At 37.1% G+C, this 16,535-nt stretch overlaps 1 protein-coding gene across 8 annotated transcripts in view; it reads right to left on the bottom strand.

Moving 5' to 3' along the window:
- STXBP5 (syntaxin binding protein 5) overlaps positions 1-16,535 on the bottom strand; it is a 152,665-nt gene that overhangs the window by 46,240 nt on the left and 89,890 nt on the right. For all 8 annotated transcript variants that reach the window (XM_080666219.1, XM_080666214.1, XM_080666215.1 and 5 more), the window contains 7 exons: positions 14,405-14,477; positions 11,714-11,861; positions 11,432-11,499; positions 11,134-11,174; positions 10,047-10,267; positions 9,355-9,533; positions 2,109-2,234 (listed from right to left, as the gene is read on the bottom strand). In XM_080666219.1, the coding sequence (XP_080522345.1) occupies positions 2,109-2,234; positions 9,355-9,533; positions 10,047-10,267; positions 11,134-11,174; positions 11,432-11,499; positions 11,714-11,861; positions 14,405-14,477 (856 nt within the window). The remainder of the gene's footprint in view (positions 1-2,108; positions 2,235-9,354; positions 9,534-10,046; positions 10,268-11,133; positions 11,175-11,431; positions 11,500-11,713; positions 11,862-14,404; positions 14,478-16,535) is intronic.

The following is a 16,535-nucleotide window of genomic DNA, read 5'->3' as shown; positions in this document are numbered from 1 at the left end:
AATTATAAGAAAATGTAGTCTATAATGCTAAAAAGATAGCATTATAGGGTCTTAGAGAAAATTCCTCTTTAAATAAAAGCTTTTCACAGACCAAAAAAAAAAAAAAAAAAAAAAAAATACAGGTGATATACAGCTTCTCATGGAACTGTATAGATCTTTTGCAGACATTAATGATTACAAATCATTATCATTAAAAAATTTTAACAAAAAATAATTTGGCACTTGAGCAGAGACATAAATCCCTATGCTAGACAACGTGACATCTATTTTTGAGTCTCTCAGGGGAAGACACTCCTTTCCAATGAGAAAGTAGGGGACTGTATCTTTGAAAAAGTTTTGGTAATCAACAATGAATAAATAAATGTTATCCCTTTAAGATCCTTAGCCAGGAGTTGAAAACTGAAATGTACAGAGGGGCTATATAAGTAAGTACAACAAGCAGGCAACGACAGTGGTGAACTGGATAGTGTACTACCAACTCCCATCTGAAGAGGAAAAACTTCAACTTGGTTCCAAATGACTTTTGCCAAGCAACAATGGAGAAACGGTTCAGATAATCAGATTTTTTTCCAGTGGAAACTCTAAATATAGATTTTCAGAGTAAATAATCTTGGCAACAAGTTCAAATTTTAAAAATACACAAAAAAAGGCTAAATAAAATACAACTGTGAGTCAAATGAGGCCTATGATCAACTGATTGCAACTTCTTTTGAAACTTCCTATTATTTCTTTTTCTTATTCTCTGTTTCCTTCATGGTTGTGGGCAGTAAAATATTAAAAAAGGAGAAGGTTTGTGTCCTTACATTGTGGGACAGCAAATAAAAGACATGAAAGAAAACTACTGCAGACTATAGCCAGTCTTAGTTGGGTACACAACTGCAAGAGATAGAGTAGGTGTAACAGCTACAGGAGGAAGAGGAAGAAGGAATAAGTCCCTAAGGCTAGCATCAAGGAAGGAGACAGTGACCTACACATGCTAAATAGCCCCAGGACTGAACAGTTAGCATGTGGTTTCTCATATCACAATGTTGCTTTTAAAACAGACATTATAATAAGAAGTATGTACAATTAACATTATATACTTGAAGGCATGAATTAATAAGTATACTTTTACTACAGATGAATACTTGGTTAAAATATTACTATTACTAGAGGCCCGGTGCACAAAATTTGTGCATGGGGGATGTATCCCTCAGCCCAGCCTGCACCCTCTCCAATCTGGGATCCCTCTCACAATCCAGGACTGCTGGCTCCCAACTGCTCGCCTGCCTGCCTTCCTGATTGCCCCTAACCACTTCTGCCTGCCAGCCTGATCACCCCCTAAACACTCCCCTGACAGCCTGATTGATGTCTAACTGTTCCCCTGCCAGCCTGTTTGCCCCTAACTGCCCTCCCCTGCAGCCCTGGGTCCCTCCCAACTGTCCTTCCCTGCAGGCCCAGTCGCCCCCAACTTCCCTCCTCTGCTGGCCTGGTCACCCCTAACTGCCCTCCCCTGCAGGCTTGATCACCCCTAACGGCCCTCCCTTGCAGGCCTGGTCCCTCCCAACTGCCCTCCCCTGATGGCCATCTTGTGGTGGCCATCTTGTATCCACATGGGGGCAGCTATCTTTGACCACATGGGGGCAGCCATCTTGTGTGTTGGAGTTACGGTCAATTTGCATATTACTCTTTTATTAGATAGGATGCTTTTATAATCTATGCAAGTTAACTTTGGAAATAGAAAGAACTAATTATATAGCTGTGGTTGACTATTTATAGATTCAGCTTATAATACACAGTCTTCTGGGTCGATGCTGTTAGACCTCTATTATACTGATTAATCATAAGAAATTTCTGAGAGTATATCCAGGAGAGGATATAGTGACTTTAAACCTTTATCTCAAATAATTCACTGGTCCATGAGTCATTTAATTTAATATCAGGAAGCAATATAACCATACCAGGAATAACTAATTCAGAACAGAATTATGTTCCAAACAAATACCGAATTTGGTCTAAAAGTAGTTATACAGTAACTTTTTAAGTGATACTATAATGAAGGTCATCATTTCTATTAAAAATATATGAAATACTATGAAGAGACTGAGAAACACATAAATTATACTTACAATCCATAGGAAGAATTGACTGCCAGGCTGGTTATTTGTTGTGGCGGTTCTCCACCCACCCACACCAACTGAATAATTAGTTCTGCCTGATAACCTGGAGACTGCTTAAGTGGTGAATTTTTAACTCTGTAATAAGGAAGAACATGTTACATTTTATATCTTATTAGCCTACATAACTAGAGAGTCATGCATAAATACCTATACAAAATAACTTGTACTAGATACTTTTAAAAGTAAAAATCAGAATTCTATCCTCTAGAAGCATTTAATCTAGTTCGAGATCAAACATGTACATAAGTAAAGAAAATAAAGAAATCACATGTAAGTTACACATATAAAGTTTGGGAGGTAGCAAGGGGGGCGTGAGGAAAGGGAGAAGTGGGCGGAAGGGGAGGGAGGGATGAAAGGAGGACAGGAAGGGCTGGGGAGATGAATGAGGAGAAGCAGCAGCCCAGGCGTTAAGAAGAAGAAAAATGCAAGATACAAAAGCAGACTTAAAACTTAAAAATATGGTTTAATTAAATGAAAACTGGCCCAAAACATAAATTAAAGAATGAGGGGGAAAAACATGAGCAATTTATTTTTGTATGTGACTTTTTCTACCAAAAAATATATACTTTGATTATTTGAATATGTTTTTATTGATTTTAGAGAGGGAGGAAGAGAGAGGGAGAGAGATAGAAACATGGATGAGAGAGAAATATCAATCAGCTGCCTCTTGCACACCCCATACTGGGGACTGAGCCCTGCAACCAGGGCATGTGCCCCTGACCAGGAATTGAACAGGCGACCTCTTGGTGCACAGGATGATGCTCAACCAACTGAGCCATACCGGCCAGAGCTAAGTGAGAACATTTTTGATTACACAAATTCTTTCTCCAATATCTGCTCTTTTAAAACATATGCAACACGTGGTTGTTTCAACAATTTTGAGGATTCTGTCTTGGAATAACAGTGTATAAAAGAAGAACAGCAGGAAGACTACTCGATATTGAACCTCCTAACACCAAACTCCCAGGAAGAACCTTTTTGAATCATTTAGTTGGTACTTCTAATAAAGAAGACCATGATACCAGAACTTTTACTGTGATATTTGCTAGACTCACTCTGGACAAGAAAAGGGTCAGTATGTTCTCCAAATTTCAGGGTAAAGGTGAATCACTAAGGGTACTCCTAATATTAACTGAGTTAGTCATTTCTACCTATGCAAAGTCTGCAAGGCAGCACACTCAGAACTGTGCACTGGCAGAGGCAGAAGTTCTGATTTTTTTTCCAGGGAAACACCCAATATTCTGGAGCTGTCCATCGCATGACACACAGAAATAGACTGAACAGCATTTCATCGCCAGCAACAACAGCCTCAGTTGACATGAGCATAAGCTGAAGAGTCCGAGTATACTATTTTCTCCTTGGACGAATTAGGTGAGGTTCAAGAAAGTGTCCACCTTCCCTCTGGCTTATTTAATGTGTGCATTACAATAGATTCTCAAGAGCAGTAATAGCTATTAGGGATAATTTTAGAAGTACATAAATGGGCACACTGAAGATTTACGTGAAGATACAAAACTCATGAAATTCTTATTTTACCCAGTATGAAGAAAAAAATTTTTAAACAAAAATAAGACAGCCAAACGTGCTGCACAATCCACAATTGGTAAAAAATTAGAAACCAGATCAAGAAATTACAGAATAGTAAGATTTTAAAAATATAAAATGGGGAGAGAGTACTTGTTATGTTTTATGTCTACAATGATTACATGCAAGTTATCATCTAATGCTTTGATACATGTAAATCAATTTGTTTACTTTTTAAGACAAGAGGTTGAACTTTTATAAAAAGTTCCTTAATTTAAACAAATATATTTTAAATGTTAAAATAATGTTTGGATGATTTGCGGTTGCAAAACAATGATCTCTGGACAAATGCCCTGCAAAAGCAAAATTAAAATACTTAAGTAATAACATAAAACATTGTAAGCGAAATAGCTGTTTTTAAAAGTTTTCTTCTAAAAAAAAAGAAAACAATTAGGTACAAAGACACTTTGTATAAAAAAAATCTCGTATTAGTTACTGTAACATCAATTTGGTTATATTTCTGACTTAAAAATTGACTTAATTCAATGTATTCAAATCTGAAATGCTACTATAAAGGCATTTAAATAATATTGTGGTGCTGAAAAAGATTCAGAAAAAGACAGGAAAATTATTACAAAACAACTGAATCTCAAAAGACTAACTAAACAGAATGGCAGAAAGCTGCCTAAACATATCCACATATAAATCCAGACTGAAAAACATCGATGGTTTAGAAGATTGAGTTATAGACAGAGAGGAAAGAACCATACTAGTGCATTGTTTAAAGAGAAAATCTTAAGATTCCAAAATGGTGGCAGTGTAAGTGGAAGCTACACTGATACTCTCCCAGGACCAAACTAGAAATACGACTAAAATACAGAAAAACCAACTTGAAAAATCAACTGAAGACAACCTGGCGAGAACTCTGATAACCAAGGATGGAAACTAGAGATCACATAGAGACTGGTAGGAGGGATGGAGGTGCGAAAGGGCTGGCCAGGCTGCCACAGACAGCAGCTGAAGTTTCCGGGAGATACCTCAGTTGTGGCAAGTTCCCACTGATAACTCTGGGGCCTAATCCCCAAGCTGGGCTTCCCAGCCCAGAACACTAGAAATGAGAAAAGTGTCCACATAATATCTGGCTGTGAAAAGCAGCAGGGTTGCTGTCTGCCAGGTAGAGATGGCTAGAAATGCCTCTTAAAGGGCCAATGCACAAAATTTCGTGTGCAGCCACTCACATTGGGCTCTGGAAGAGGAAGGGCAGGGTGGATTGGAGCTGTGTAAGCAGCAGTCAGCATTGAGAGCCCTGGGGTTGGAGCTTGGAGGGCAGCCACCCTGATTTCCTATGCTGAGTCATTCCCTCACACTGTGAAGGAAATCTTTCTCCAGTGAACCTTTGCTATCCACATGGCTTTTGCCGGGGGTGGGGAGTGAGGCAGTTACCCCACCCTGTTGGAAGATCTCTCACTCCACCCTGTGGCCATTAGCCTGAGGCTAATCAAGACTGAGGGTCAATGGGACTGTAGGTAGAGGTGGGTCTCTAGAGGCTTTGAGTCTTTGCCTGATATAAACTGGGGCCTGAAGCTAGGAAAAGCAGATCCTAGTGCACATCTTGGTCCTTCCAAAGGTACCCAATCCCAGAAAAGGGAGCCACAAGCTGTGGAATACAGGCAGTCCTCGGGTTATGTTGGACTCAATGTACGTTGTTTCATGGTTATGTCACCATCACCCATTTATTTATATATAAAAAAAAAAGTTCCGTCATTTCTACGTATGTACATATATGCTTTATGTTTTTTATTATTTATTTACCACAAGTAAAGGTCAGGAATTATTATCTTTCTTTAAGTTTTTTTTTTTTAGTGTTTCACTTCATTACTGCTGTGCTCCATGTGAGTGGCGTAGGTGCTTATGTAGGTGGATTCCGACTTATGGCAAAAATCATGTTATATTGCACCATAGGAACGGATCTCCGATGTAACCCGAGGACCTACTGTACTGATAGCTATAAACAGGGTACTCAGGGCTAGTCACAGAGTGTGACATTGTCCTGGATTAGAGATTGGGTGTCATAGCAGATCTACCTAATATCCAGACAAACCCAAACAGGCAGCCAAAATGGGGAGACAAAAAAACAAGCCCCAAATGGAAAAACAAGAGGATTCTCCAGAAGAGTTAAATGAAATGGAGATAAGAAATTTATCAGACATCGAGTTCAGAATAATGATGGCAAAGGTGTCAACAGCATGAGTAAAGATATAGTGACTATGAAAAAAGACTAGTCAGAAATAAAGAATGACACAGCACTAATAAAGAACACAGTGGAAAGAATACACAACAGATTAGAGGAGGCTGAAGATCAGATCAGTGAATTAGAAGACAGGGTAGGAAAAAAAAAGTAACTCAGAAAACCAAAAGAAAAAGCAATTAAAAAAGAGGAGGGAGGAGGATCCAAGATGGCGGCATAGGTAAACACCTAAACTGCTGCCTCGCACAACAATTTCAAAACTACAACTAAAAGACAAAACGTCTATCACCCAGAACCACGGGAAAGCTGGCTGAGTGGAAGTTCTACAACTAGAAGGAAAGAGAAAAGAGCACTGAGACGTGCACAAGCGCTGAAAAGCTGAGGTACGGAGGCGCGCGAATCGGGCTGGCAGTAGGCGACTGGGAGCGCTGCTTTTCTCAACCCGAAGGGAGACAAGCTCCCGATTACTCCGAACTCCAGTTTCTGGGGAGACGCGGGGGACCCAAACTCCTATGGGGAGAAGCTGGACTGTCTGCCATCAGGTCGGAAAGTGAGGGTGGCTTGCCTGCAGGGCTGCGCGCAGGAATAATTGTTTACTGCGCTGGGGCACGGGACCCAGGGACACGGTTGGAGACGCAGAGCCGGCTTACTGGCAGCCATCACTGTTTGCCACGCCCTAGCCTAGTGACACCCTGAGACCCCGCCCTGCACAACCTACAAACCCACCCAAGCTCCAAGCAGCGGCTTTAGCATATGAATGGCCTGCCCTATTGCAGCTTAACATAGCAAACTTGCAACCCGGGTCAGACAGCTCCAAAACCTCCAAACCCTAAGCAAAGAGGAGAAAAACTGTAGTTCTCACTGTAGCTCCTGCTGGGTGGCCTCAGACAGTGGCTGACCTGCACCCCATTGGAGATCCAGAAGCCAGTGTACCTAGTGGTCAGAGTGAGACACCAGATTTCAACTCCTCACATCCATAAGTGACACATTCAAGAGACAGACTCAGTGAGCACCAAAGCCCCACTGAAACAAGTCCTGCACCATAAGCGTGTCTCCAGTGCAGCAGTTCTTCCATTATAGACACAGTGGGTCCTCACAGCCAATTGGCCTGGAGGTCAATTCCTCCCAGTGTACCAACAGCAATCAAGGCTTAACTACACCAAGACTTTGCACTCAGCCCACAAAGGGGTGTACCAAGAGCATCCACCTCAAGTGATTGGGGAGGCTGAGCTACTGGCCCCTATAGGTCACCTACCACACAAAGCCTCTCCATCAACACAGGGAAGCAGCCAAAATGCGGAGATAAAGAAACATGTCACGAATGAAAGAAATGGAGGAAAGCAAACTACATAGAGTACGACATAGAGTTCAGAACCACATTTATAAGGTTACTCAAGAATCTTCTAAAAGCCGCCGAGAAACTTGAGGAGACCTCCGAGGAGCTTTGTGAGACCTTCAAGGACCTTAATGAGAATGCCAAAAAAATGGAAAAGGACCAGTCAGAAATTAAGCATACACTGTCTGAAATAAAGAATATACAGAAATTCAACTATAGATCAAAGGACCCCAAGAATCAAACCAAAGATCTGAAATATGAGGAAACAAAAAACACCCAACCAGAAAAACAAAAAGAAAATATGAAGATCATGTAAGGAGCCTCTGGGACAACTTTAAGCATACCAACATCCGAATTTTTGGGGTGCCAGAAGAAGAGAGAGAGCAAAATATTGAAAACCTATTAAAAGAAATAATGACAGAAAACTTTCCCTACCTGGTGAAAGAAATAGACTTACAAGTCCAGGAAGCGCACAGAACCCCAAACAAAAGGAATCCAAAGAGGACCACACCAAGACACATCATAATTAAAATGCCAAGGGCAAAAGACAAAGAGAGAATCTTGAAAGCAGCAAGAGAAAAACGGTTAGTTACCTACAAGGAAGTGCCCATACGACTGTCAGCTGATTTCTCAACAGAAACTATGCAGGCCAGAAGAGAGTGGCAAGAAATATTCAAAGTGATGAACAGCAAGAACCTACAACCAAGATTACTCTACCCAGCAAAGCTATCATTCAGAGTTGAAGGTCAGATAAAGAGCTTCACAGACAAGAAAAAGCTAAAGGAGTTCATCACCACCACACCAGGATTACATGAAATGCTGAAGAGTATTCTTTAAGAAGAGGAAGAAGAAGAAAAAGGTAAAGATAAAAATTATGAACAACAAGCCGAAACCGGTTTGGCTCAGTGGACAGAGCGTCGGCCTGCGGACTGAAGGGTCCCGGGTTCGATTCCAGTCAAGGGCATGTACCTTGGTTGCGGGCACATCCCCAGTGGGAGGTGTGCAGGAGGCAGCTGATCGATGTTTCTCTCTCATCGATGTTTCTAGCTCTCTATCCCTCTCCCTTCCTCTCTGTAAAATATCAATAAAATATATTTTAAAAAAAAATTATGAACAACAAAATGACATCAAATACATACATACCAACAAGTGAATCTAAAAATCAAGTGAATAAAAAATCTGAAGAACAGAATGGACTGGTGAATATAATAGAATCAGGGACATAGAAAGGGAGTGGACTGACAATTCTCAGGGGCAAAGGGGTGTGAGGGGTGCGGGAAGAGATTGGACAAAAATCTTACACCTATGGATGAAGACAGTGGCGGGGGGTAAGGGCATGGGGTGGGGTGGGGAATCAGGTGGAGGGGAGCTATGGGGGAAAAAAAAGAGGAACACCTGTAATAATCTGAACAATGAAGATTTATTTAAAAAAATAATAATAAAAATAAAAAAAATAAAAAAGAGGAGGACAGCTTACAGGAGCTGTGGGACAACATGAAATGTAATAATATTCACATAATAGGAGTGCCAGAAGGGAAAGTATTACATGAAAGACAAGTCTCACATGATTTTACTCATATTTGGAATCTAATAAACAAAGTAAATTGATGAACAAAATAGATCCAGAGACATAGAAGCATGGAATAGACTGTGGAATTTCAGAGGGAAGGCGGAGGAGGATGGGTGGGTAGAAAGAGATCAATCAAAGAACTTGTATGCATATATACATAACCCATGGACACAGACAATAGTATGGTGAAGGCCTGGGGTGGGTGGGTTAGAAGAGGTCAATGGGGGAAAAAGGGGGACATATGTAATACTTTCAACAATAAAGATTAAAAAAAAAAGAAAATGGCAAAAAAAAGATAAAATCTTAGTACTTTAAGTATAAAATCATGCTATACAATCATATTCTTCTTGAAGTCACAGAAAAATAAGTTGGATCAATGAAAATAAAGCACAGCTAGACCTGTTCTTATACCATTTTACTCCAGCACAGAAAAATGTTACCATAGCTTTACTAATGCATATAACTTATCTAAATTAAAAGATAATTTCCAAAACATCTGAATTTTTTTATAACTTACTTTAAACAAGGGACATTGTCTCGAAGGCCATCAGAGGAACTGCTACTGGTAGAAGGATGAGACTGAGGCGGGATGGGCTGAGGACTGGCAGCCCCCACTGGTGTTGACAGAGGTGGCGCCTGTTCACCCTCCGGGGATTCCACATCATTTATCTCATATAACAATCGAACTTCAAGCATCTGTTGTAAAAGTGAGGGACCTTACTTACTCCCAATAAATATGGTTCATTTTATTACAGTTTATATACACAGGTACACTTTAGTGGAAAGAACATTTTTAAAAGTAAAAATCAGCACGATTTCTAAAAAGAAAGATAAAGCCAAAAAAAAAGTGTTGTTTCTAACTCAGCTTCTTAAAAATGGTGTGTATGTATGCAAGTATGCACATACACACATACACATGCATTATGATTTTAGAATTTATGGCACTATGTTAATACCAAATTAGAGTATGCTCATACAAAGATTAGCTTTCTTCAAGTAAAACATATAATGTATTTAAGGATTTAAATGTTCAGTAAGAAGATATGCATAAAAATATACTACTTTTCAAAAGAAAAGGAAGATGGCAATATAAAGAGTGAAGTGTTTTTAAAAATTCTAGACAAAGCTGACTATAAATAATCTTCTAAATAATTAAAAAATTTTAAAAAGTCAGACATCTGACAATGAAAATAACTCTGAAAGCATTACCGGAATGACTTCTATAATAACTTCTTGTTTGCTGAATCTATAAATAATGACATGAGCTGAAACTCCGGCTATGCATAGCATTCTACTTTCGGGACACCAGGAGATGATTTGAATGGCATACGGATCTTCATCTACAATGTCTGTGTTTGGCTTGTCATCTTTATTTCTTGACTTTTCAAATACTTTAGCTGTCTTTAGTTTATATAATACTTGTAGAGTTACTAGATAAAAGATAATATATGTTAGATAATTTAATACAAAAAGAGCAAATATAAGGTAATATTTAATCAGTTATGCTATGTAAGGAAATGGTATATATTTCTTTGAACCATATTTTTATTCCAGGTCTACATTTTTCTGTTATACATTTAGATAATGCATTCACTGTACTCATCAACACACAAAAGAAGTGTACTCATTGTATTCATTGAAAAAAAAATCAACATCATGATGAATTTAGATAACCTGAAAAAAATAAGTAACAAAAGGATTTTGTAAAACATGAATAAAAACAATAAAGAACATTTTGCTTCCTAAAATAATTTTATAATATTTTCTCTACAAAAGATAAATATAATCTAATGTTACTATAAAATGAAGCATAATATATCCGGAGTTAATTGGATTATGAATGGTTGCTATGTATATTTTATTAACATCAGCCATTCAAAGCATCGTTTCCTTTTTTGCCATTATATAACCACCATAAATATCTCAAAAAGACAATGCAAATTTTGTGACATAAGTTTAAAATCAGGCATTAAAATTATTCTACAAATTTCTTCTGATTTAAAACATATGCCTGCTTCTCCTATCTCTGAGTTAGGAAGAGATGGTTTGAAGCAATTTTGAAGAAAGAATGTGAGTACTTCTGTTAAGAAGTGCTAATTAATATCCTTAAGAATACCTTCAGTCTATTAAAAATCCTAAATTCAAATATTTGGTAAATAGGCATTAAATTTATAGCCTTCAAATTTCAAATTAAATGTTGGTTATGTAATTACTACAATACAGGTTGTATAAAAGCAAAGACTGTATAACATATAATATTAAAATAATATATATCAATAATATTCAAAATACTTACTTGCAGAAGCATCCCAGAACTTAACGGACCCATCAGCATGCCTATGAAAAGCAAATGAGTTAAGAATATGATGGGAAAAAAATATTAAAGCTTTACTTTCTTTGAAATATATTGTTATTTTAAAGGTAGTCACCAAGATGAGAAAAAGGATAAAATTCAGGGTAAATTGTCAGGTTACAGACAATAACTTATTTCTTACTATGTTACAGTATAAAGGAAAGCACTTTTAGTCATGCTCATGTAGTCTTAATTATATTTAGCTATTACTGTTTTATTTGGTGAAACAGATTTTACTTACCCTGTAATAATTATTTCTGGGTAACTTTGAGCACCCAAACCCCAATTACCTCCATTGATGGGCCACTCCTGAAAAAAAAGATTATTATATAAAGCAACTTCCAAGCATACCATACATCTTCATATTTATCTATGACAATAGTAAACATACTTTGTTTCCAAGAAGGATTTTCTTTATATTTTCTCTAGGAAAGGATTCAGTGTTACCAAACACTTCATGGTGATAAGTATAAAATACTGATGCATTAATGTAACATTAAACACTAAAACTCATGTTCAGTACCTTTTTGCTGTAACCTTGCCGTTTCTGTCTAGCTCCAACAGAATAAAGTGCAGGAATAAGGTCCACAGGACAATCAGCAAAATATTCACAACATGTAACAGGGGATTCATGTATACTCAGAGGGTAGGGATTTTCAAATATAGGATATCTTTAACAACAGGAAAAGAAAAATATTTATTAATTTAACAAATTATTACTTATGATTAATATGACAATGAAAACCTTAAATATTTACAGCTTTAAAATGGAAAATAATTTTAGTTTGATTAATTTAAAGTTGACATCCTATAAAGGTCTGCATAACGTTGTCTGAATTTACATTTTATCTATTAGGATAGGATGGTTAGTCTATAGAATTTAGAAATTAACCACATTTAGTAGATTTAACAGATTTACTATATGCATATATGTAAAAAAATCTTTTATAATGACAGTTGCTCAAAGAGAATGGTAAACAGAAAAGCTACAGTTGGTACTATATACCACGCATGGACACACACTGGACTAAGTGATTTATATACATTTATCTTATTTATTCTTGCACCAAACTGATTTGACTGAAGAACAAAGACTTAGGAAGAGTAATGTGCTAAAGGCAAGCAAACTAGCAAGCAGCAGCAGAATTTAAAGTGCTCTTAACTACTTAGCCATAGGTTCTCAATGAACAGATGCCTCATTCTTGTATCAGTAGAGCTAAAACAAATTTTCAATTCTCCTTTTTTCTCCATCAACGTAATGTCCAGTGCAATATTCAATTTAGAAATGTTCTCTAGTTTTAGTGGTAATCTAAACTATATATTTAATTTTTTCTAGATATAAAATTATATTAAATAAAGCAAAAATGCTATAAAAGTCATAAAATTAAAGTAAAATCCTATCTAAAATATAAAAATATTTCTTTACTGATTTTAAAGTCCTTGGAAATGATAATGATTATTTAAATATCTGGAAAACTAGAAACCAGCTTTAAAAAGTCTAAAAAGTTCAGAGTGGCTATTACCATTATCTTTGAGCAACTGCAAAAATCAATGTATTGATCAGTCTACTACTGACAAAAATGAATAAGTTAAAGGAAAAAAAATTTCAGAAAATTCCTTTCTAGACTTAAAAATGAAACCAACTGTCATCAGCCTTCCTCAACCATACATTAAAAAAACAGAAGATAGAACTCAAACAAACCAACAGGTGCATTTAAAAAATGACAGGCAAGTTTTATCTTTATAAACACACTATATAATACTTAATAATTCTCTTATCACTACACATTTAACTAACACATTTGCTCAATAAAATGCCTACTCACAGGTTACTTGCACAATGTATTCTTTAACAAATATACATTAGTATAGAGCACATGTTTTAAAACTTACCTAACTAAAAAAAAAATAAAATCATATTAAGAGAAAGTAATTCTAGGGCTGTCATTTAGAAATAATGTTTTAAAAGTCCTTTATTCCACAATAGTAGTATTACTTTCAGAAAAGAAAAAAAACACACAACACAATTGATTATTACAGGTAGCACGTAATTAAGTTGATATGAATTTAGGGATGCCTTAAAATAAGAGAAATAACACACATCACTTTTATACTTCAGGGTTTCCCAATACCAATACTAGTCACATTTTGGATCAGATAATTCTTTATTGTGGAAGACTGTCTTGTGCACTGTGAATGTTTAACAGCATTCCTGTCCTCCACCACTAGATGGCAGTAGTATTCCCTCCCCTTAATAAAAGTGTCTATGTAGACTGCCAAGTATTTCCTGGGGGACAAAATTGTCCCCAGTTGAGAAATACTGACATAATGAATGGGTAAACTTAATTAAAACCATATTTAATGATTATTTCTCAAGAGACATAAGTAGTACAATGTTCTTCTAGTCAAAGAACTTATAACCAAACATAGTATTATCTAAATTGGAAAAAGCAGAATATGGTAAATAACCACAAAAAGTTGCAAATAAGCTATGATGAGAATTCACAGATTAGACATGAAATGTCTGCTAAAGAGAGAACAGGAAAACATTTAAGAGGAAAATAAGCCTGACTTTGAAAGTTATAAGGATTTTTGATGCCAGTGAAACAAGCAGAGTGCTTCAACAGCTGGAAACTATTTAAGAAAGGACAGGGGAGTGTGATATTTGTTTAACACCCAGTTCAGTGTTCTAGGGATAAGGCACCTGCAGGAAGGCAGTAAAAAAATCAGGTTGGTACAGTACCCTGAATTCCAACTGTGTATAGTAGCAGGCCGAGAAGATGTTTTTAAATTAAAACACAATCATTTAAAGAGAAGAGTAACAAGATTGGTGCTGCATGTAAAATTAATCTGACAATGGCATTCGTGACACACTACAACAGGGAGTGAATATGGCTGGAGAAATGACAAGAGCTTATCTGGAAGTAAAGGGTGTAATGGGATCAATTTTGGATGTGGTGATTCTGTGTGTCCCCGGGGCACAAGTATTAGATTGAATCATATGAAATTTCAGAAATACAACAAATTTCAACTTAAAAGTGAAAACTCTATATAATCAATATACTAAAGAAATTTTGTATGTAATTAGAAATATGCATCTGGAGTGCTAAGAAGAGGTCAAGCTTATAGATATGTGATTTCGAAGAAATGAATGCTAAAAAGAATCTTTTTCACCACATACGAATATAATTGCTCGTCAGGTTTAATTTCTTACCCATTTTGTGCAAGGTCTATAAGTACTAAATCCTTTTCTAGAAGAACAACAACAGCATATGGTTCCTGAAAATCTGGAATAGGAAAATAATGCATGAATAATAAACATGCAAGAAGACAACACATTACATAATGAATATTTTTGTTTGGATTTTATTTTGTTCCATTTTGTCAAGTATTTAACATTCTCATCTTGTACTTAATATAACTTAAGGCTAGTATTTTCTAAATGAAATAAATCTATATCATAACCAATACAAAATTATTTCAGTTTGTAATGGTAAGACAAAAAGCTCACAGTAACTTCTATGGTATTACAAATTACAAGGCAGGACTATGGCCAAGAAACTCAAGATTTAAATCTGAATATCCATAAGAACTCTCATTACTGGATATCTTAGGAACTCAATAGAGTGCTATTATAATATCATAATCCTTATCTTAGATATTTTATTGTGCCTGCTGACTGCAAAATGCATTACATCTTTACATCTCAATTAGCTTCACATGTAGTAAAAGATCCAGATTTAAATTCCTATTGAAATTTATGCAAGTTGTGATGGTTAATTTCATTTGTCAACTAGAGGCCTAATGCACGAAATTCGTGCCATCTTGCCCAGTCCTGATCGGGGCTGGGCTGGCCGGGACCTGCCAGCCACCAGACAAGGCCTGCTGGACAAGGGGAGGGACCGCAGGAGGTTTGCCGGCTGTGGGAGCGCACTGACCACCAGGGCGAAGCTCCTGCTTTGAGCATCTGCCCCCTGGTGGTCAGTGCATGTCATAGTGACTGGTCAACTGGTCGTTACGGTCATTTGGTCGTAACAGTCACTTAGGCTTTTACATATATACTAGAGGCCCAATGCACAAAATTCGTGCAAGGGGCTCGGCCCTTGCAGCCATGACAGCTTGCCTTGGCCCTCGCAGATGCGGTGGCTTGCCTTGGCCCTTGCAGCCCCGGCTTCATCCAGAAGGTCATCCGGAAGGACGTCTGGAAGGTCATTCGGCTGTCTGGTCTAATTAGCATATTATGCTTTTATTATTATAGATTATTATAGATAGATATGTCTTCAGCTGGTGCTCAATTGTTTGGTCAAACAGTAGTCTGATGTTGCTGTAAATGTATTTTTTTAGATGTGATTAACATTAAATCAGTAGACTATGAGCAAAGCAGATTATCTTACATAAGGTGGGTGGGCCACATCCAATCAGTTAAAGGCCTGAAGAACAAAGATAGGTTTTCTGGATAAAAAAGAAATTCTGCCTCAAGACAGTAATTCTGCCTTAAGAATTTGAACTCAAGACTGCAACATCAACTTTGTCCTGAATTTTCAAGCTGCAGGCCTGTTCTATAAATTTTACACTTATCAGATTTCACAAATGAATGAACCAATTCCTTAAATTCTCTCTATCTGTATTTATATCCACTTCTAATGGTTTGTGTTTTCCTGGAGAAGCTTGTACAATAGTATTTTACAGATTATTAAAGTGTTCCCTTTTAAAAAAAATTGTATTTATTTTAGAGAAATAAGAAGGAAGGAGAAAAAGAGAGAGAGATTAATTTGTTATTCCACTTATTTTTTTTTTTAAATATATTCATTGATATTTTACAGAGAGGAAGGGAGAGGGATAGAGAGTTAGAAACATCGATGAGAGAGAGACATCGATCAGCTGCCTCCTGCACACCTCCCATTGGGGATGTGCCCGCAACCAAGGTACATGCCCTTAACCGGAATCGAACCCGGGACCCTTCAGTCCGCAGGCCGACGCTCTAGCCACTGAGCCAAACCGGTTTCGGCTATTCCACTTATTTATGCATTCATTGATTGATTCTTATATGTGCCTTGATTGAACCCGCAACCTTGGAGTATCAGGACCATGCACTAACCAAGTGAGCTACCTGGCCAAGGCTAAAATGTTTCTTAATGTGTATATTTTTGTTTATCCTACAAAGCACTTACTACCAATATGTAATACTAAACAGATAAAGCTTATTAAACAGAATTAACTTCTGAAATAAATTTTCAAAGTTATGAAGGCAGCATCTCTTCCCAGAAGAATGAACACAACACAATAAGGAAACTAATAAGATAATATATAGGTCTTTGTTCTAAATGTAGAGAATGAGCTTTAAA

Source organism: Plecotus auritus (assembly GCF_963455305.1).
Source record: "Plecotus auritus genome assembly, chromosome: 4".
NCBI lineage: Eukaryota > Metazoa > Chordata > Mammalia > Chiroptera > Vespertilionidae > Plecotus > Plecotus auritus.
This window is presented reverse-complemented; position numbering and strand designations above follow the sequence as displayed.